The 22,740-nt window shown below is 39.6% G+C and overlaps 1 protein-coding gene across 1 annotated transcript in view; it reads right to left on the bottom strand.

The window, feature by feature from the left end:
• Positions 1–14,494, bottom strand: part of EFCC1 (EF-hand and coiled-coil domain containing 1) — a 66,187-nt gene extending 51,693 nt beyond the window's left edge. The window contains exons 1-2 of the mRNA XM_070933661.1: positions 13,775–14,494; positions 8,679–9,088 (exon numbers count right to left, since the gene is read on the bottom strand). Coding sequence (XP_070789762.1) covers positions 8,679–9,088; positions 13,775–14,494 — 1,130 coding nt within the window. The remainder of the gene's footprint in view (positions 1–8,678; positions 9,089–13,774) is intronic.
• Positions 14,495–22,740: the final 8,246 nt, after the last annotated feature.

Raw genomic sequence — 22,740 nt, 5'->3', positions numbered from 1 at the left:
GAATGTCCCCAAAACATTGCATTATGAAAACAGGTTTTATCAAGATAAAACACTTGGCACTGACACTTAATCTCTGTCTATGTGCATGCATATGTAGTGAAGCTGTATCTTTGGAAGCTTTTCCAGTGGCATCCATCATTCTAAGGGTATCTATCTCCATTATTCATTATTAATAGTTGTGCCAGTTTGTGGCTGAATGGCAGATGTGGTTTACAGCTTTTCAAGGAATTACAAAGTAGTGCTTAGTGACACTTCATTTCTAAGACAGTTTTGAAGAGACAACTCTTAGTGGAAATATTGTTATTCTATGTAAAACGGTATAGAGTTTTGTAGAGCACAATCATAAAACACGATCCTAGGAATTGTTCTGCAGCATTCAGCAAAAAGGCCAGCACTTTATCCCCAACGGAGATATCCAGAAAACTCACATATGTGGCACATTGAAACAGGAGCTAATTAGTTTTTCTCAGCATCTGATGCACTGGATCATTAAATATGCATTCATCAAATTTTAGTGAATGTCAATATTCATGTATGATTACTGAAAATCTCCAATGAATTCTATAAATGTCAGAAGAGATATACAAGCTTTATTATATTCTATTAAGCACTTTGTATTTGCAGCACTCTGCAGCAAATGCTGACGATCAATCACTTTGGAGAACTGAATAGATTTCATGCTTGGTATATTTAATTACCAAGGAGATAGCCCATCCATTCTTGACAGGAATGCCAAATTGATCACATGGAATACAGTGCTGCAGTTGCCCTCTCCTTTGCAGGATGTTGACATGCGAAGTGTATTTTTGCTCCTTGCATAGAGCACAAAGCCAGACACATGAAAATATCCCAAGGTTGAAAAATGCATTGTGTTTGTGTTACTGTTTAATTTCTACTCCTCACACTTTTTAATATGGAGGGTTTTTTTTTTTTACACTGAATTTATCAGAAATATATTCTTAGGACTAAATCTTTTAGCATTTAGAACTGTATTATTACCACCTGGTCAACATGAGATAGAGCTACTAAATGTTGCTTAGTAAAGAATGTTAAAATCCAAAATACACAATACTTTTAGTTCCAGTTTTTATGTTGGAGAGAGAATAAAATACTTCAAATGCAAAGGGGGAAAAAAGACCTTGCACTGAAAAGGTCATGCACTGAAATTGAAAAATGTGCCTGGTCTTTACTACATGTCAGAATGTAGGATGGAATTTCAAAATCAGCTTTAAATTGCCTAAATACTAAATTAAACAAAAAAACCCGCCATAAATTTATAAGAAAAAATAGCTTTCATTTCCAAGATATTATACATCTGGTATGCAACCAATAACATGGTGGTATTATTATTATTATTATTATTATTATTATTATTATTATTATTATTATTATTATTATTATTGAAATGTAACATTAACAAAGTTCTTGTAGTTTCTTTGTTAGGGTAAAAAATCTACCACCCATACTGTGATAGACTACCTTTGGTTTTGGGGTTGCGGGGGATTTTACTCCCTCCCCCTTTCCACTCCACAGATCACAGATCTTGGTATCTCGGCCTACATAAATTGTGCATCACAATGTTCGTTGCTAAGTGACAATTACAATATGCACGACAAACAGCTCCCACACAGGCTTCTGGAATCTCTCAGACTGTGCAAATGTATGTCTGCTTCAATGAACACTGAGAATTGTGGGTGATACTATATTGTGTTTCCATGGAATTGCCCCAATTCACTGAATGTTAAGCAATATGTCATCCTACAATACATTGTGAAAAAAAGAAACAAAGGATAAAAAAGGAGTATAGCACGAAGTTTGGCAGTCTTTCTTCCAAAAAGATACCATGCCACTAATCATAATTTTCATAAATTTAAAACTGAAAGGCATTGTGCAAAAGCTTTTACTTTGTTTACTTCAAGCAGTCCTTACATTAAACATATTATAGTGAATAATCCCTGCAAGCTGAAAACACGATACTCAGTCTACATTATGCTCTTTTTAAGAATGTCCATTCGCTTAAATAACTGGTTATGTCATTTAAACTATTTTAATGAATGACTTATACCAGAAGCTGGAGTTGAGATCACTGTGATCTCTTTTAGTAATTCCTTATAGATATTGAGCAAAAGGAGAGAGCCAATGGGATGCTGATAGTGATAATGCCTTTATCCAGCTTCTGGCTCTATCACTACTTACAACTAATCCACCCACTTGGTACCCTTGAACACGGTTGAAATTTGATAATAGACTGAGTATATTTTTGGAAGTGCATAGGTACATTATGACTAGTATACCACTTCTGATTTGGTGGGATTTGGCTGTAGTTATCCACACCCTGTTACATTCCCTATTTAATTACCACAGCATACTCTTGAAAATTGCCTAGAAATTGCAATTTGTGCAGAATACTGCAGCAAGCTTGCCATCTGGTCTAAAGTACAGTTTGCCAGCTGTTCATCAGCCATAATTTAAACTACTGATTTTAACCTGAAAATCTTATAGGCTTGGGGCCTCATTATTTAAAAGTTAAGGTTGAAGCTGCCAAGACAGAAGCCATTGATTCTCAGACCACATAAAAGCATTTTGTAAACTTGGAAGAGATGTTTCTGATTTTCAACAGTGGGAGGAAAAAGTGTCTTAACTAAAAGCACAGGAGAGGTTGTCCAAGGATTTAAACCTGTGGCTGACAAACATTTGATTCCTAATTCTTCAATATGCATCTCTTCTACAATAAGCAGTAAACAGCATGCACATGTGGTAAATAAATACTATTTCTTGAAGCAACTTATCTAGTCATAATGAGCCTCTGAAGCTTCTGATATTATTGAATATGGAACTTCTAGAGAGTTGATTTTTATTGCTCTGACTGGTATGAAATCTGCTGCTTAGGAAGTACTTTTGCCATTATTACTGCATGTTAAGAAATTCAGAAAAGGTCTTTCTGAAGATGAGAGTGCATTCATTTATCTGGGTGAATGTAATTTTCTTTGCAGTGTTATGGAAGTGATAATATTACTTTCTTCTGGGGTTGGTCTTCTTTTATACTTTAAAATCCAGGAACATGTGATGTAAACAGGACAGAAGCTGGAGGACAGCTGACAATAATTCAAGTACAAAAACCAGTTACGTACATTTCTTAGGTCCGGGCCATATTGATGTCAATGAATGCTACTGGTACATTATGGTGCATGAGTCCGGGGTGGATAATCAGGTGTATCTGGGATGACAGGAAAGAAGCCTACAAGCCACTGGAGATAATCAGTTTTTAATGTTGATAGTTCTGAATTCTCACCCATTTCCTTGAAGGTTTTTACGAGGGTATATGAAACCAGCTTTTAAGGGTACACCTGGCCAAGTTGAGATCCTCAGGGACAATCCCATTCTTTAAATCATTTGTTTTGCATCCTAAATGAGTATGTCATGAAATAATTTTTAATTCTGTGGCTGAAATTAAGCTAATCAAGCCAATTTCCTAATAGGTCACATATTGATATTATTTCATCCTATTAGAGCTGTTTATAAGACACCACTTCTGAAGGAGTAGCAAAAAATTTGAGAACAAGGATTTTCGAATGAAAAATCTCCACAGCAAGAATAAAAATGTAACAACTTGTTCTGAATCCCTCATTACAAAATCAGAATTCTAACATTATGGAATGTAATTCCTTAGAAAAATTAATAACTGCTCAAAGTTAATTATACCAAAGATGGATTGAAATCACCTGAATATCTTCTCTTAACTTTATTCTCTAATCTTCCATCCTATGTAGACCTAGCAGATGGATGAAACAATTCCTGGATTTCCTTTCATCTTATCCCTGTGATGCTTAGGCAGATTTAAGCTCTATGGACAAATTAAAGAACAAAAGATTACCTCACAACGCTCTGAACAAAAAAAGGTATACAAATCTTCAGCTATAAGCGAACCTCATACACATGGATCTACAGCAAAAAAACCCTTCAGGTTGGACTATTGTTAAGAGTTAGAACTTTGGGAAATGAGTTTAAACCCACTTGAATGTCCTGCTCTGCTTCATTTGTGATATCTGAAATTATAATCTTTGCATCAGATATAAATGCATGAACAAAGAATGTGAGGGTAACTTGAATGCTTCTCTTGAACAAAATTGCATCTCACTAAAGCGGCACAAAAGATAGGAAGTGAAGCTATTCGTATATCCTGTTTTCTCTCTCCTCATCCTCCAATATTGAAAGTTGAAATTACTTCAGAGCAGAGCTGTAGGAATATTTCCACAATGAGAAAAAAATGTAAATAAATATGTGGGCCCCACTTTCTCTAGACTAATTTTGGCTTCTGGACAGATTAGAAATAAAATAAACAAAGAAATACGATATAGAGGGAGAAACATTTTCTATTTCTTGTAACTTTCTTCCACAGTCCTACATTTTATGAAGGAAAAATCTCCCCTCCCTACTTCTTACTTTTATTAAATTAAAAGACTTTGCATCTGATTTACATCAACAAATTTACCTCCCTTTTCTACTTAAAAAGCACTTATATTATAGTTAAAACAGGAATAAACTACTGGATCCATATTCTGCATTTTACACTTCAGTCCATCCAAATGTCTTCCACTGTCTAAACAACAGTGATGTCTCATTGCAAGGAACTGCTTTTAATCACAAATATTATACATGTTACTTCCTAGCTGTGAATTGTCACCTTGGTGTTATTCTGAAAAGTTCTTCCTGGGCAAGCCTGGCTCCATATTTATTTATCAAATTAGCCTACTTCCCTTCCCAAAAGGACGAACTTCATGCACAATTAAAATTTGGAAAAGCACACTAGTAGGCAAGAATCCAAGACTAAACCCGATTCCTAAATAGCAAGAGTGCTATATATTTGCTTATAAATCCTCCCTTCCTCATGATGTAAAGGCAGTTCTTAATTCCCACTTGAAATTGTAATATGAATCAAGTTCTAGTAACAGCAATGGAATCCATCAATGATGTAAGTTAGGAGAACCAACACGTCAATTACAAAAGCATCAATGCATGGCAGGAAAAAAGTAACATTTAGTGTTTGTTTGTTTTTTTAAAAAAACTGTATTTCACAAAATATTTTTTTAAAAAACACACACTTACAATAGCAATAAAAATGACCCTGACTTACTATTTTTAAACTATTCTCCAACTTCAGACAACAATACCTTGACAATGCAAGTAACTCATTCTTTAACCCTATGAAATGAATGGAAAGGAACTAATAGATTAACAAAGGAAATGGCTATTTTAAGCTACCAAAAGTATTTATAGTTACTTTTGAGCATCGCAGTAAAATGGAAAAATAAAACAGAATATTCATATAACATGTCAATGATATTTTGATCAGTTTCCATAGATCAGCAGTGGCCTCCAACCCTTTGGGCACCAGGGACCGGTTCTGGGGAGAGAGGTTTTTCCATGGACCAGAGGGGGCGTGGTTTCATGTGCTTCCTACATCCCACTGATGGGCCTTTGATTGTTTGTGCAGCCCGGTTTCTGGCTTGCTGCGGCCCAGTGCTGGTCCATGGACCAGGGGTTAGCGACACCTGCCATAGATTATAGCACATTACAGCAATAATTCTTCAGGCTTCAGTAGAATAGGACTGAATGAAATTTCAATATTGGTGATTGCTTAGAATATTGCTTAGAGTATTGTTATATATTCTAATATATTCTTTACAACTTAATGTAAGTATTGTTCTCATGGTTAGAAAAAAACTGAAAGTGAATTCCTTGTTAGATTCAGCATTAAAAAACCCAACAATTTGACTGCTTAATCATACTCCTGGCTTTGGTTTCTAATATTTTAACTCTTGATAAAAACTTTACTGGCATGGACCAGTAGTGGGTTGCAAATCCCATCGCTATCGGTTCGCTCATCATAAAATAATTGCTCGTGTGTGCAGAAGCATCCGGGTGGAGCCTCCCACCGCCGCTGCTACCAGTTCGCCCAATCCGATCACCTGCCTGGAACCCGCACTGTATTTCATACATCAATACATTAGAGAGGATCCAGAGATATTTTACTAGAAGAGTACTCAAATCTTCTGCTCGAAATAAAATTTCTGATACCACCAGGCTTGAAATTTTAGATCTAGATAGCCTCGAACTACGTCACCTACGTTTCGACCTATGCTTAGTTCATAAGATTATTTACCAAAACATTCTACCTGTAAATGAGTACTTTAATTTCAACCATAATAACACAAGGGCTATCAATATATTTAAACTCAATGTAATTCACTCTAATCTTAATTGTAGGAAATATGACTTCTGTAATAGAGTAGTAAATGTCTGGAACACTCTACCTGATCCTGTTGTTAGTCTCTCTAATCCCCATACCTTTCACCATAAACTGTCTATCATGGACCTTTCATGTTTCTTAAGAGATCCCTAAGGGGGCATGCATAAGCACACCAGCGTGCCTACCGTCCCTGTCCTACTGTTCCCATTTATATGTACTCATTTTATGTGTTTATGGCTATGTTTTGCCTATTTATATCCTTTTTTTGCGCCAATTTTTTTCATGTGTCCATGTCTATGTCTATTTTGTTACTTGTTTTCTTGTACTTGTTGACAAATTAAATAAATAAATAAATAAATAAATAAATAAATAAATAACCCACCACTGGCATGGACTTCTAGCCTTGTTGCTTTAAGGTAAACTGAGAGGCTAGAATTCAATGCCAACAATAATGAAAGAAACACATGCATCATCAAATTTAGTTTTAAACATCCAGCATCTAGTCATAGCTAGAACACATAAATGGATAGAAAATGAATAAATAATGAAATACCTCTTTCAAACATAGCATATTGGTTGTATATTCACATAGTGATGTCCTTGAAATCCATGAGGACTATTGTAATGGATTTCACCCAAAGGAAACAACGAAAATACATTAATAGATCTATTCATTACAAAGATAAGATCATAAAGAGCTGCGGATCATAAGAACTGTGGTAGCGCAGTGGTTAGAATGCAGTACTGCAGTTTGGCAGTTTGAATCTCACCAGGCTGAATGTTGACTCAGCCTTCCATCCTTCCGAGGTGGGTAAAATGAGGACCCAGATTGTTGGGGCCAATATGCTGACTCTGTAAACTGCTTAGAGAGAGCTGTAAAGCACTATAAAGCGGTATATAAGTCTAATTGCTGTTGCAATTGCTATAAATGGAAAGATACTAACTACTGATCTATTTTACAGCCCAATTTTAATAACATGTTTTAACCAAACATGTGTTATATACTATAGAGCAGCTTTTCTCAAACTTGGCAACTTTAAGATGTGTGGACCTCATTCCCAGAATTCTCCAGCCAGCATCTTAAGGCTGTAAAACATTGAGAAATGCTGCTATAGAGATGCTTTTACTTTTCAATTATAGGTGTGGAAGCAACTTTTGGTTAGCACTGTCCACAGGATCTTGCTATTTTTGTGAAAATGACAAAAGCAGCATTGTGGTGTTGCACTTTTGATGGGCATGACATGTTGTGCTGCATTTAGAGAAAAGGCAAGGCTTGCATTACAACATCACATCATTGTGTTCTTCAGTATGACCTCTTCTGGCCCCTGTTGCAGCCTTTTGCATTATAATTCTTTACCAGGGGCAGCAGACAAAGTTGAAAGCAATGCTGGACTAATATAATATAACCATCAAGGTAGTATTGTGACCCTATTTCTCAGTATCAATTTTGAGGGGGGGTTTGTTTTGACTATGGATGGAGAAATCATTACTCAAATCTACATATCAAATCAGATGATTAATTTATGTCATAAAGTTGAACATATATGAAGCCCCAATAATTATTATTGTGCAAGTAGCAGACAGCAAAGTGGACAAGGCTATGAATAGCAATAGCATTTAGACTTATATATTACTTCATAGTGCAGCCCTCTCTAAGCGGTTTACAGAGTCAGCATATTGGCCCCAACAATTTGGGTCCTCATTTACCCACCTTGGAAGGATGGAAGGCTGAGTCAACCTTCAGCCTGGTAAGATTCGATTTGCCAAACTGCTGGCAGCCGGTGATCAGCAGAAGTAGCCTGCAGTACTGCACTCTAACCACTGCGCCACCACAACTCAAGTGAATGTTTTTACAAGGCATTTGCTTGTAAACCTTAAATAGCATAACAACCACTGTATCTTGGACAAAGTACCTGACATACAATATTACTTGAAATACATTTTGAATGGTTTTAAGAAAATTTATGCTGTATCAAAGCAAGAGGAATCTCAAAGTGCAGTGTTGAATATTAATTTGAAGCTCAGAATAATCAAATTGCATTGTGGATAACCAATGCCCTTAATGCTTACCAGCTGTGTTTTTTTTTTTACCCAGAGGCCTCTCCCATTAGATTACAAGTTACCCTTTCTAAACATCCACAGCCACAATACCATTAATAATGCCTGCTAAATTAGATTGTTGACATCTGCTGTTTTTTGTCAATGGCTTTTTGGGATTTCCTTTGGTGGTCTCCACTGTTACTAGGAAATCATGTTTGCTGCTGCATTAACTAGAAAGAAGATAAGTAATGCTTTGCATTGAGACCCTACTAAGAAAATAACTACGTACTGTAGCAGCTAATTCTCTACCCACATTTCAGCAAAGGTTCCAAAACCACATTTGCACTCAGTGTGTTACATTTATTTACTTTTAAACTTTCAGCCTTACCTATAATACTGTAGCTGAGATTCTAGCTGCTGGATATAGAGCTGCAGTTGGGACACTTTATGGGCTTTAGTTTCTAGCTCCTTTACTTTTCCAAGGCTGTTAACAATAACACATCTTGCTTCTTCAACTTTCTTCCTCATTTCTGCCTGCTCTCTTTTTAAGCTGTGGTTGCAATCTTCCAAGGCTATCAGGGCTTCATGAGAATTCCTTAGTTCTTTTTCCAGTTCTTGGTTAAACTTAATTGCTTCTTCAATTTGTCCATCTCTAGAAGTTCGGATTAATTCAACTTCTTTTAGAACGCTCTGAAGGCACTTGGAAGTCTGAAATCTATTGTTAACCTGTTGTCTCCGGCTGCCTATAAAGCAAGTCCCATTTTTCTTATGCTGTGCATGGCTCTTCCACAATCCCACCTACAATCATCAGGAGCAAAATAGAAAATATTAATTAGGAGCTGTTCAAACAAACAGATTTCTTCTCAATGCAATTAATACATTTGCCTTCAATAAATGTATCAATAGCTGAAGAATGATCATAATCAAATGGCTAAATTTAAAACAAACACACAAGCACTCAAAATGACTCTTGTTTACAAAGTTTCACACAGGAATTCTTCTGTGAATATTCTTAAATGGAGTTTATTGCAATTTTGGTTACCTAGATTACACAACTGCGCTTCCCAATGAAAATTTAGGAACATGTTCCAGATTAAACAAACAAGGCTGAGAGACACCAACATGTATTAAAACTGTAATCATGAACTCAGTTACCTCACAGAAAGGTGCATTCGGTTTTGAGTCAAGATGCATAAAATTGCATTATAAAATATATGCCAATAATAAGTATGAAAGTTTATCAAGAGAAACTGTCATCTTGTAACTCTTAATCTCTTGGTGAAATAAGACATTGTGAAACATTAAGTACTTTTTATTCTAATCCTGCCTAATTTGGTGCTGTACTTGAAGTATACCATCTTGCTGGCTGTGAATTATGGGAGCTGAAATCTAATGCATCTGAAGATCACCAAACCAGAGAAGACTGATCTAGAAGTTATTAAAGTATCAACAAGTAGAACACATAGCTAAGAGTGCATGGTATGCAAACAAAACCTTGCTTATACCAATATTGTCTTCATTAAAGTAATATATTTCAAAAACTTGTGTCTTATTGTGCTTTCAGTAAGGGATGATGAAGGCATAATAAACCACGAAAAGCACAGTACTCAATCCAACATCACTATAACTCAAATTCAGCGTTTTATTTCATAAAGGGTATACAGAGCTACTTCAACACATCCCAAAAGCTCTCTAAAACTGTCCAGAACTGGAAGCAAATGAAGATAGCAGATGGGTATCCAAGAGTGAATGTCAATGAGTCAAAAGAGTCAATGGCTCTTTTAGGGCAGGGAGGACAAAGGACTCCTTACTGTATTATGGTTTGGGGCAGAGGAGGAAAAGGATTGCTCTCACTGTCCTTGTTCCCACAAGTACACAGTTTAATTTGTGAAAGGGAACATATATACCTGTGTTCTGCACGCATGCACTAAGTTTTGTTTTTTCACCTATACTATGAGTGAATGTGAGTAACCTATATTGTTTATTTATTAGATTTCTATACTGCCCATCTCACTAATACAGCAACTCTGGGCAACTTAGGTAAAGGTAAAGATTCCCCTCACACATATGTGCTAGTCATTCCTGACTCTAGGGGGTGGTGCTCAGCTTTATTTCAAAGCCGAAGAGCCAACGCTGTCTGAAGATGTCTCCATGGTCATGTGGCCGGCATGGCTAAATGCCAAAGGTGCATGGAACGCTGTTACCTTCCCACCAAAGGTGGTCCCTATTTTTCTACTTGCATTTTTTACGTGCTTTTGAATTGCTAGGTTAGCAGAAGCTGGGACAAGTAATGGAAACTCACCCCATTATGCGACACTAGGGATTCGAACCGCTGAACTGCCGACCTTTCGATCGACAAGCTCAGCGTCTTAGCCACTGAGCCATCGCATCCCTTTTCTGGGCAACTTATAATGTAATAAAAAAATATGTATATGACCTGTGCAGGCATAAGAATCATGCAGAGGTCGCCGATGCCTACTTATGTGAAATACATGCAGGTGTTCCCACAAATAGTAGAGTAAAGCAAGAAAAACAGATATAATCCCATTCCCTTCCACACTATTGCATTCACTGCAATACATTCAGAGAGGAAGAGTACATGGTTAAAATTCTCCTTGATAGGAAGGAAGCTGAAAAAAGAAACTTGGCTCTTAGGATAGCGGGTCATCAGTGGTGATGGATGAAAAAGAGCAGAAATTTGCTCTGGTTACCAAGAGCTATCAACAGTTACCAATAAGGCAAACAAATGAGATGAAATTGTGACTTCAGAATAGAGTATATCATTCAGCCAAAGCATATACTATAGTTGGATGTATTCATTTATTTATGTATCAAAACTGTTGCTAAATCTAGATTCACCCTGCAACAGCATACTAAAATAAAGTGTTACACAAGAAAAGTAATGTATTGCATCACAAAAACAAGCCAAAATGAAAATTATTTATTAGCTAACATTTGGGTTGTTGATGGGTTGGCTATGTATATACAGCTGTTCTCCTAACATTTATTTATTGAAATGTTAAAACTCATGGATTTTTTTTTTTATTCAATTGCTCATTTAAAGTTAGTTCCCTGCGTGCTGGCCAGTATTACAAAATTGACAGGATGTAATAAAAACTAATTTCCTGTTCTACCTGACTGGGGGATCCTATAACAAAAACATGATGGGCGTATTATTTGGGTACTCTTGGATGGTCCATGAGACATTCTAGGAATAGTCTAATGAAGAAGAGATGGGGGGGCATGAAGTAAAGGAGTCATCCTGCTACAATCCTAATGAATAGGAGAGCCACAGGAAAAGATAAGAGACAAGATGGAATTTCCCTAATAGAGGTACATTAAAGATCCATCAGAAACATTGGGAAAAATATGTTTGCAAATATCATATGTTTTTGGCTCTTGGTAGGAATATATCCATCTCCAGATGAATGTAAAAAACAATTAAAAATTAGAAGTAGATAAAGTGGTTTATTGGAAAAGATGTTTTTATTTATTTACTAAGTCACATATTTATTCAAAAAGGTAAAATATAAGCATATAAAAATGCTTCAAACTAGTTTACTGAATTCAGTAGACTTTTGTGAAATAAATCTGTGCATTTGATAGCTGCTTCAAACAGATTTCTGCTTATGTACCCACCTGTTGGTGAGCAAAGACTACTGACCTTACTGGCAATTAAATATTAATGGGCACGTAAATGGCATTGAATTGTTAAACCCACTGTGTTTAATTCTGCATTAGATTGAAGTTTTATTAAAACCATGAAATTATTTATCACCATGAGCTATGCTATGGGAACCCAACCTTTTTTATATTAAAAGTGTCAATCTCTTTGTTATTGAAAAGGTGTGCAGGAATGAAAATGAATACAAATATTAATATTATTGAATTTATGTAGTGTATCTTGTTTCAATAGAAAAATACATGTTTCTTCTTCATCTTTGCCCTCCATACTTTATTTGGGTTTTCCTTCAATCCAGTCATAGATAGGAATTGCCCATTGAAGTCAATGAATTTTCCAATGGAACCAAAACTATACTTATTCATAAATATATCAGAAAATCAGAAAATCAGAAAATCCATGTAAGAGTGCTTCAGAATAAAACTTCAAAAGTGCTTATCATTGACTGGACAAGTTCATTACTTTGTTTGCAAAACTTGCAAACACAACAAGAGGCACTTGAGATTATTCTAGACAGATTTTTGCAGGTAGACCCAAATGAACTGTTTCATCTGAAACATGCTTCTCTGAATTTCTAGTAGAGTGCTGTCAACACAACACAATGTTCATTTATACCATATATGGGACCACAGTGTTTATGTGCCATGTTGTCCTTTTACCACTGACTAACAAGATTTCAGAGAAGACAAAAGCTAAGCAAAGTATTTGTGCATCAGCCCCAAAGCCAATAACTGTCAGTGACTTCAGTCACTGTTCAGACTTTGTTGAAGAATCTTTTCAATTTAACACAATATAAACAGAACCAGGTTTGAATGGAAATTGAAAAGTCACAAACTTTTTAGAATGATTCCCGTTACAAAAATGGTTGCTAACACTCAAGGATGGAAAGAAATAGGGACTCTTGAACTTATTACTGCTATTTTCTTAGTCAAATAGGATACACACATTACTCAAAACATACTAAACAGGACCTTCCTATAAAGCTCAATAGAGGAGCTGCATTCTCCATAGGACTTGTCAGAAAAAAAACCAGGGCTGCTTCTTTGTCACAATTTACTCTTTCCCCTTCACTTATAATAGCCCACCATGGCAATAAAACTCACTCCCTAGTATGTAATAATAATAAGGGTTGGCTTTGGCAGTTCAGGAAAACCCACCTAAGTCAAAGCGCATGCTTTATATACAGAATAGATCATCCCACAGTGCATTTCTCCACTTGTTTGGCAAGGGAGTGTTGGTTGGGAGCGTCTGGAGCCTCCCAACATTACCCCATTCTCTTTTAAGTTGTCCTGAAAGGAAATAGAAATGCCAGTGTGGGTTTCCCTCCCTTCTGAACATTTCAATTGGCTTCAGCATCTTTCCCATCCCTGGCTGCAGATGAGTTGCTAACTAAAAAAGTAACTACTAGTTTGCTGTAAGTTCACCACATCCCAAATGTGCCGCCTCAGACAGCTACCCCACTATCCCCTAAGGACAGGTAGGCCTCAGGAAGGCATTTAGGACCTTCTGCTGTTCACTTTCCCTTCCTCCTGTCTTTGGGTGCCCTTTCCCTGAACAGACTGGGTGGCACCTTTTGGGTGAGCATCTATGTCACTCAGGATTTATCACACCCCGCTGCCATCTCTCTGAAAAGCGTTTAATTAAGAACACTCGGGCGTGCTTGGGGCTCATCTTAGGGCCTTTCACGCCCACCCAGGCAGCGTAACCGGGATCCGGGCAAGGGAGGCTCAACAGCTCCAAAGGCGCACTCTTTCCCATCCCCTCGGGCTCCACAGCGCAGCAGGACTTCCCCGCCCGCTCACCTGGAGCGCCAAGCACCGGGCATCGCTGCTCTGCAAAGCCGCCCTCATGTCCTCCACCAATTCGCGCAGGCTGGCGTTTTCGTCTTCCAGCTTGACGATGCGATCTTCCGCTTGCTCCAGCGCCACGATCTCTTCGTAGCATTCCCGGGAGCACGAGCCGGGCGGCGAGGAAGAGCACGACCGAGCGCCGCTGCTCCGCGGGCAACCCCTGCCCGCCGCCCTGCGTCCCGCCGCAGCTTGCTCCCGCCGGCGGCGGAGCGGGCTGCGGAGGCGAATCTGGGTCTCGATGTGCTCGCTCTCCTTGCCCAGAGGTAGCCTGTTCACCCCCGGGACGCCCTGGTCCGGCAGCTTGCAGCCGGCCTTAGTGCTGAAGTAGCCGCACAGCTTGGCATGGAACTGTCGGAAAGTCAGCTCGGGCGAGAGGTTCTCGCAGAGGCCAGCGCATTCCTCCGGGTCGGCGGCCGCCTCGCCGTCGCCGTCGTCTTGCAGCCCCAGCACCAGGCAGAGGGTCTGGAAATCGTCGCCGGGGATCTTGCCTTCGCCTTCGCAGTCCAAGTGGTGGAAGATCTCCTGCAGGTACTGATCCAAGCCCGTGGCCAGCACGATGATCTCGTTCTCTACCCCCCGGTCCAGCCCGTAGTGGTACGCCAAGGCGCTCACCAGCCACTGGGTTCGGCGGGCCGGCCGGCTATAAGGGTCCCACACCTCAGGCGGATCCATCCTCGGGCGCTCCCGCCGCCGCCGCCGCCCCCTCGCCACACAGCTCGCGCTTCTCTTCAACCATTCTTCCCTGCTTGAATCGAGTTTCCCCGGGTCTGGGTGGGCGGGGCTCCCTGAGCCAGCCACGCCCCCTGCTCGTGTTCCTCCCCGCCGTCGACGCCCCGCCTCCTGTCCCCAAGCGCGGAGGGGCTAGGTGGGTGCCTCTTCTAAGGCTCTGGAGGCGCGAGTGAGCATGCGTCGCATTTCTTCGGTGTAAATGAGTTGAAGGAAGGATTTTTCTTAGACTCGGAATTTGAGTAACGTTTCTCAATGGAAGGAGCCATAAAATAGACTAGGAATTGGGGGGGGGGGGCGGGCGGGATAACTTTCAAGAAAAGACATTGATTGTGTCGAGGCCATCTCCAGAAGTTCAGCTGAACTGAGATAAGTCTTTGCCTTATTTCTATTGTATGTCAGCTTTTGCCTCCATTTATATAAGCATTTCCAAAAGTAGCAGTAGATCATAACAGTAGCAGCCACCAACATAAATCAAATTAAGAAATACAAATGACAATATTACAAAGAAATGCTAGGTGAACATCAGACGAATCGCATAAGAATACAAGAGCTTCCATGCATAGCCAATAATTCTGCTTTTGCTGTAACTTGTTGCACAACACACCCCGGCAGGTGTATTTTTCTGCATCTACCTGCAGAGCTGAAGAAGCTTCTTGAATGAGAAGCAAAACGTCTTCAAAGAAAAACCAGAAAGTCCAGTGTGCCTCTTGAAAAAAGCACCTTTGGGACAACCTTGACCTGGATGACTGAGAATCTCCATAGATACCTGCCCAAAAGTTTGTAGTTGCAATAGTTCATAAAGAGACAAATCTGCTTTCCTCAAATGTTTTAACAGAAGTTTTCTTTTTTTATTTCCTTTTTCCAAAACTAACTAAACAAAAATTATTCAAAAATAAATCAATTTTCACATCACACACACAATTTTTAAGCAAGGAAGATGCTTGGCATTAAGATGAAGAAACAAAGGATGCTTAGAATAGTTTTTTTTATTTTTCAATCCTTCTGGCACAGTTCCTGCAATTCATGCCTAGAGTGTAAAAGTTCAGTCGCTAAGTCATGCCGTCCCTCCATGGCCCCATGGACCATAGCACGCCAGCCAATCCCCTCCCCGTCCTCCACTGTGGCCCTGAATTTGCCAAATTCATGTTCGTTATGTTGATGACACTATCTAACCATCTGATCCTCTGCCGTCCCCTTTTCTTTTTGCTTTCAATCTTTCCCAACAACCTCCCTGCACATTAGGTAGCCAAAGTAGTTAAGCTTCGGCTTCAGTATCTGTCCTTCCAAAGAACAGTCAGGATTTCCTTTAAGGATTTCTTTAGGGTTGACTGATTTGATCTCCTTGCAGTCCAAGGGATTCTCAAAAGTCTTCTCCAATACCAGAATTTGGAAGCATCAGTTCTTCAGCACTCAGCCTTCCTTATGGTCCAACTCTCATAGTGATACATTACTACTGGGAAAACCATACTTTTGATTATACAGACCTTTTGACTATACGGACCAAGGTGATGTCTCTGCTTTTTAATATGCTGACTTCTTTGTAAAGGGCAGGCTCTAATTTTTAAATTTGTGCCATTGCAAAAGAAACATATTTTATTAAACAGTTCTTTTTAACCTTTCTGATTTTGTCTGCTCTCCAAGATCTGCTCAGCCACTTGCAATTACTGACTGATGCTGGAGTTTTTGAATCGCAGGTCCCTTGCTAGGCAAGGAAGTTCATCTAGTTGTTATTTCATCAAAAGCACATCACATCCACAGCAAATGTCTGTGCTATTAACGAAATAGTTTTTTTTAAAACAACAACAGCAGGGGCGGGTTTCAAAACCTGTGGGTTTTTTTTTTTTTTTGTAATTCAATTTGTATGCCACCCCTCTCCGAAGACTCAGAGCAGCTCACAATGCATTTAAAATCATTATAAAAAACATTTAAAAATTAAAAACATTAAAACTCATTCACACCATTCATGGCCAGATCTCGCCGGATTGCAGGAGCGAGATCAACAGCCCCAGGCCTGCCGGAAAAGCCAGGTCTTCACTGCTTTTCGGAAGGCCAATAGGGTGGGGATGGTCCAGACCTCAGGAGGTAACTGGTTTCAGAGAGCTGGGGCAGCCACAGAGAAGGCCCTCCCCCGCGGGCCCGCCAGCTGGCATTGTTTAGCTGATGGGACCCGGAGGAGGCCAACTCTGTGGGATCTTACCAGTTGTTGGAAGTTATGCGGTAGAAGGCGGTCTCGAAGATACCCTGGCCCTGAGCCATGTAGGGCTTTAAAGGTAATAACCAATACCTTGAATTGTGACTGGAGACCAATAGGGAGCCAGTGCAGCTCGTGGAGAATTGGTGTAATGTGGGTGTACCTAGGTGCACCCACGACAGCTCGCGCGGCTGTGTTCTGGACCAACTGTAATCTCCGAACACTGGTTTGCTTGTGGGTGGGTGGGTGTGCATGCGCGCAACACTTCTGCACATGCGCAGAAGCATCCGACCGGGTGGGCTGAGCCTCCTGCCGCTACTACCGGTCCGCCCGGTCCGTGTTAAACCGGTAGCAACCCACCACTGAACAACAATAATAATAGTCAAACTTCCTCTCAGAAGTTACAAATCTCACAAATTATTGAAAAACAACAGGCGCTTATGTTAGGACATAATGAAAGTTACATTCTGACAAAGGTGACATTGTTCCTTGTTTCTGTAGTATCTGCCCTGATTAAAAGATAATACACTGTTTTGTGACATTTTTCTTGGTCTCGATAAATAATACATTTATCAGTAATAATATTTGGATCCCCCCTTTTATGGTTCAATACAAATATGATTGCTTTGCATGGAGATTCACCAATTTACATAAACAAATGAACAGGACAAGCAATAATTAACTTAAGAGAGAAAACCATGAAGACTGGCACTAATTTAAAATTTTCTAATCTAACAATATTAAAAAAACTCAGCAGAAAACAGTACTTACAAAAAAATAAAGAAGGTACTGGATGAATATATAAATGTATTGGATGACAAAAAAAAACCAAAGAAGATTTATTCGGGTCTTCTCCCACGTAAAATTGGAAGTGTCTTGGCGACGTTTCGACGAAGTCTCATTCGTCATCTTCAGGCTGGTGTTCTCGGCTTCGTGCTTCCAGGAGCAATGTGAGATCGCAGCTGTCTCTTCCTTTTAACTGCTAGTGGAGGTGTGAGCTGATTGGGTGGGAACTTGGCTGTGTTCTGATTGGGTGGAGGTGTGTTCTGATTGGTTAGGGGCTTGGCTGTGCTCTGATTGGCTGGGGTTGTGTTCTGTTTGGGTGGGGGCTTGGTTGTGCTCAGCTTAGTCTGAGTTGCAGGGGGATTTGAGCTGGTGAGCTGCGTTGTTGTTGTTTGGCTTCGTGTTTGTGGCCGTGCGAGCTCTTCATGGTGGGTGTCAGTCTGCTTCATGTATGGATTGGAGGGGTTTAAAGTGGCTAATGATGCAGCTGCGGTCTGGCTTCTGGTCCTTGGTCGTGGCTCATTATCAGTGTGGGTTTGAGTCTGCTTTCCCCGTGGATGTGTGGTGGTGACATCAGGTGTGGCACTCGTGAGTGTGGGTCTGGTGTCATTCGTCGTGTTAGGGACTCGTTTGTCAATAAGGGCGGGTTTCCAAATGGCTGGTAGGCGGGAGGTATCGTCTCGTTTGTTCATGCTGTGTGGGCGTTTTTCTATCTCAATGGCTTCTCTGATTATTCTGTTGTTAAAGTGTTCAGTTTTGGCGATAGTTCTGGTCTTTTTAAAGTCAATATCATGTCCTGTGGCTTTAAGGTGTTGGACCAGGGAAGAAGTTGGTTCCTCTTTTCTGACTGAGTTCTTGTGTTCTTCTATGCGTGCACTTATTCGTCTGTTGGTTTGTCCGATGTATGTGGTGGGGCAGGCGGTGCATGGGATTTCATATACTCCTTGATTTTCTAACTCAATTTTGTCTTTGGGGTTCCTTAGGATGGTGGATATTTTTCGGTTTGTGCAGAATGCTGTCTTGATGTTATGTTTGTGGAGGATTTTGCTTATTCACAAACATAACATCAAGACAGCATTCTGCACAAACCGAAAAATATCCACCATCCTAAGGAACCCCAAAGACAAAATTGAGTTAGAAAATCAAGGAGTATATGAAATCCCATGCACCGCCTGCCCCACCACATACATCGGACAAACCAACAGACGAATAAGTGCACGCATAGAAGAACACAAGAACTCAGTCAGAAAAGAGGAACCAACTTCTTCCCTGGTCCAACACCTTAAAGCCACAGGACATGATATTGACTTTAAAAAGACCAGAACTATCGCCAAAACTGAACACTTTAACAACAGAATAATCAGAGAAGCCATTGAGATAGAAAAACGCCCACACAGCATGAACAAACGAGACGATACCTCCCGCCTACCAGCCATTTGGAAACCCGCCCTTATTGACAAACGAGTCCCTAACACGACGAATGACACCAGACCCACACTCACGAGTGCCACACCTGATGTCACCACCACACATCCACGGGGAAAGCAGACTCAAACCCACACTGATAATGAGCCACGACCAAGGACCAGAAGCCAGACCGCAGCTGCATCATTAGCCACTTTAAACCCCTCCAATCCATACATGAAGCAGACTGACACCCACCATGAAGAGCTCGCACGGCCACAAACACGAAGCCAAACAACAACAACGCAGCTCACCAGCTCAAATCCCCCTGCAACTCAGACTAAGCTGAGCACAACCAAGCCCCCACCCAAACAGAACACAACCCCAGCCAATCAGAGCACAGCCAAGCCCCTAACCAATCAGAACACACCTCCACCCAATCAGAACACAGCCAAGTTCCCACCCAATCAGCTCACACCTCCACTAGCAGTTAAAAGGAAGAGACAGCTGCGATCTCACATTGCTCCTGGAAGCACGAAGCCGAGAACACCAGCCTGAAGATGACGAATGAGACTTCGTCGAAACGTCGCCAAGACACTTCCAATTTTACGTGGGAGAAGACCCGAATAACCAAAGACCTACATATATATATATATATATATATGAAAAAATCTCAAAAAAGGAAAACAAGAAAACAAAAAAGGAGAACTTCATTTCTGAATTACTCATAAACCACTGGTAAGTGCTTTATATAGGCACTTTATATAGGCAACTATCTTAGAATCTTAAATTCAGAGTAAAAAAAAAATCAAGCCTTTTAAGAAACTTAAGCAATGCCCCCAGATTTTTGGGTACAATCCAGAATCCTGCTATTCAGGAATAGCAAAGAAAATGGTTTTCTGGGAATAAATCTGGCTATAGTGGTAGGAAGATTGAAGGGATGCCAAAGCTGTTATTACAGAGGGCAGTGGCCAAATAAGTTGGGTGAATAGCTTTGAAAAAAACTTATAGAGACAAGACTTAGCCTGAGGTGTTAAGCAGCAGCATCCCCCTCCCAATTGTTAGTTTCTTAATTGGTGATTAAAAACTGCAGAATTGGTCTTGGTATCAGAAACTGGCAGAATTTTTGCTGCTAAACAATGACAGTTCAAAAAAGATACCATTCCAAAGATGGAACCATATGCTGGGCAGCCCAGTAGCTTTTTTAATAGCATAAAATATTCTTAAATAAACCAAGGCATCAAAGCAGGTGATAGAAAAAGGAAATGGTTCTGGCCATAGAAATCATAAAGAACAAATGAAACTCTCAAAAGGGAACCTGCTGCTGATAACAGGATTGCTTGAATTCTCCTGTGTCTCAAATATTACTATGATCTTTGTATCCACTGTATGCTTCAAAATAGCTTATTCTTCTCATCATACCTTGGATTGTCTCAAGCAATTCTTTCCTATTGCTGGCAATGTGGCTTCTTTAAATCCGACAGGCAATTCATTAGCAGACTCTCGCAATGGAATTGCTAATCAATTTAATCAGTGGAGGGAAGTATTTTTTTCCCCTTTTCATTTCATTATACCCGGGATGTATTGACAATAGCAATCAAGCCTTTTGTTCCAAATGGTTCTGCCAGACTTTTCCAGCAAGCCTATTTCCCTCAGAATAAAATATAAACAAAACAAAATCACTAAGGTAAGATTTTTAGTAACAGCAAATGATTATAAGGTTTTGCACCACATAAAATTATCGCCATCCGGTCTGGCTTATCTAAAACAAAATGGAACTGCATGCAGTGGAATAACAATACACATTGTAGAAACATTGTCTCTATATGCTAGGATATAACATCTGGAACTCAGTTTCTAATTATTCTTGCTATTGTCAAGAAAGGAAAAAAGAGTCACTTGCTTCCTTCAAATGGTAATAGCATGTAGATTTCCAAACTTAAGTTACCATTTATTCACCCAGTAATCAAAATATAACAAGGAATCTGCTGCTTGTGAAATTTTTATATTGGATGCTCAGAAAATATGGGATCATCACACGGATGAACAACTTTTGCAGTTCTTGTCCAATAAATTAATGATAGGGTATTTATTGCACAGAGGAAATTATGCATAGATGGAAAATATGAGGCGTTGGAAGCTAACAGAGCTTCCAACTTAACTTGCTTCCAAATTCTTTCTACCTTGATTAGCGGTTAAGAAAAGCAGTAGCATAGCTTGGTGTATAATCTGCTGTGCGCACATCAGTCGTGGGACTAGCTCATATTTAAAGTGTCTCTTGTGAGAATTGAGACATTGTCCTTCAATATATACAGGCCACTGTACAGCATATAGAAAAGAAAGATAATGGGAAGCCAATTATCTTTTAGGTCGTAACCAGCATTATTTATTTTTTCATTTGGAATCTCTTGCAAATTGCTTCCTATAAAAAATAATTTGTCCATTATAATTATTGTGCATTGCTGACAGGAACGTTCTGGTATCTCGGATAAAAATGTATATTCCTTTTCATAATACTAAAGCTTCTTTATGTGCTTATGAGAGAAATATTTACATTGCATTTAAGAAATTGCATATTAGCCCCCTTAACTGGACCTTTAAAAACCCTTTTAACTTCTGTAAATATAAACATTCTTAGTTTTTGGCAACTGCATTCAAATGTTTAGTGGGACGGATGTATCAAAGCAAGCGTTTAAAAGCAAAATGCTTGCAGACTTCTTATAGCAGCACCACTCAAAACCACAATAAAATTCATCAGTGTTTTGCATGAAAGATCAAAGTGGATGATTCCAATGTTCATTGCTGGAGTTGGTTAGAAAAGAAGTCCTGCTTTCTTGCAACTTTGTGTTCATTTCTAGCATTGCAAGGAAAAAAAAGCTGTTGCTAGAAATGAAAATACATTTTCTCAATATAAAATATGTATATTTTATTGTCTTTTAGTAATATAGGTGAAAAGGTTTAACAGATTAACAGAGTTGGAAAGGACCTTATAGGTCGTCTAGTCCAACCCCCCCCCCTCCGGGCTCAAGCAGGAGACCCTACACCATTTCTGACAAATGGCAGTCCAATCTTTTGTTGAAAGTCTCAAGTGATGAAGCTCCCACAACTTCCAAAGGCAAGCGGTTCCATTAGTTGATTGTTCTCACTGTCAGAAAGTTCCTCCTCATTTCTTGGTTGAATCTCTCCTTGGTCATTTTCCATCCATTATTCCTTGTCTGGCCTTCAGGTGCTTTGGAAAACAGCTTGACCACCTCCTCTCTGTGGCAGCCCCTCAGATATTGGAAGATGGCTATCATGTCTCTCCCCTGTTCCTTCCCTTCACTAGACTAGCCATGCCCAGTTCATGTAACAGTAATTGGTAATATATAAGTAAGGTAATATATATAGCTAGTCCATATGTGATATGATATATCACATATATATTCCCCCCCCCAAAAAAAGCCAGTAGTGTTGAGAACTTGCAGCATCTTGTTCTTTTCTCTCTCCCCACAAAAAAACACTATTGCTATGATCCATTATGCCCCTTCCTTCCTGGCTTGGTCATAATAATTAGGTTCACTCATTTCATTTTCCTCAAGCACAGTTGGTTGACTAAGGAGAATGAAATATATCACATGCAAATGGTTATGGTTCAAGAATTCAGGCACTATCATGGGACTTATTCTTAGATAAGTACGTAAGATGCTTCTGCTTTTTCACACCGTGGCAAACCAGGATTTTGCAGAATTGTTCACCTTGAACAAGCAGTTGAGCTGATAAACAGTTGCTCAGTTTTTCCTCATTTGTTCCCAGTCAACAGAATGTTGTCAAT

This window comes from Pituophis catenifer, unplaced genomic scaffold (assembly GCF_029215685.1).
Source record: "Pituophis catenifer annectens isolate HBS135680 unplaced genomic scaffold, rPitCat1.0.hap2 SCAF_2, whole genome shotgun sequence".
NCBI classification, from domain to species: Eukaryota; Metazoa; Chordata; class Lepidosauria; order Squamata; family Colubridae; genus Pituophis; species Pituophis catenifer.
The sequence above is the reverse complement of the archived record's forward strand: the minus strand, read 5'-3'. Positions and strand labels throughout refer to the sequence as shown.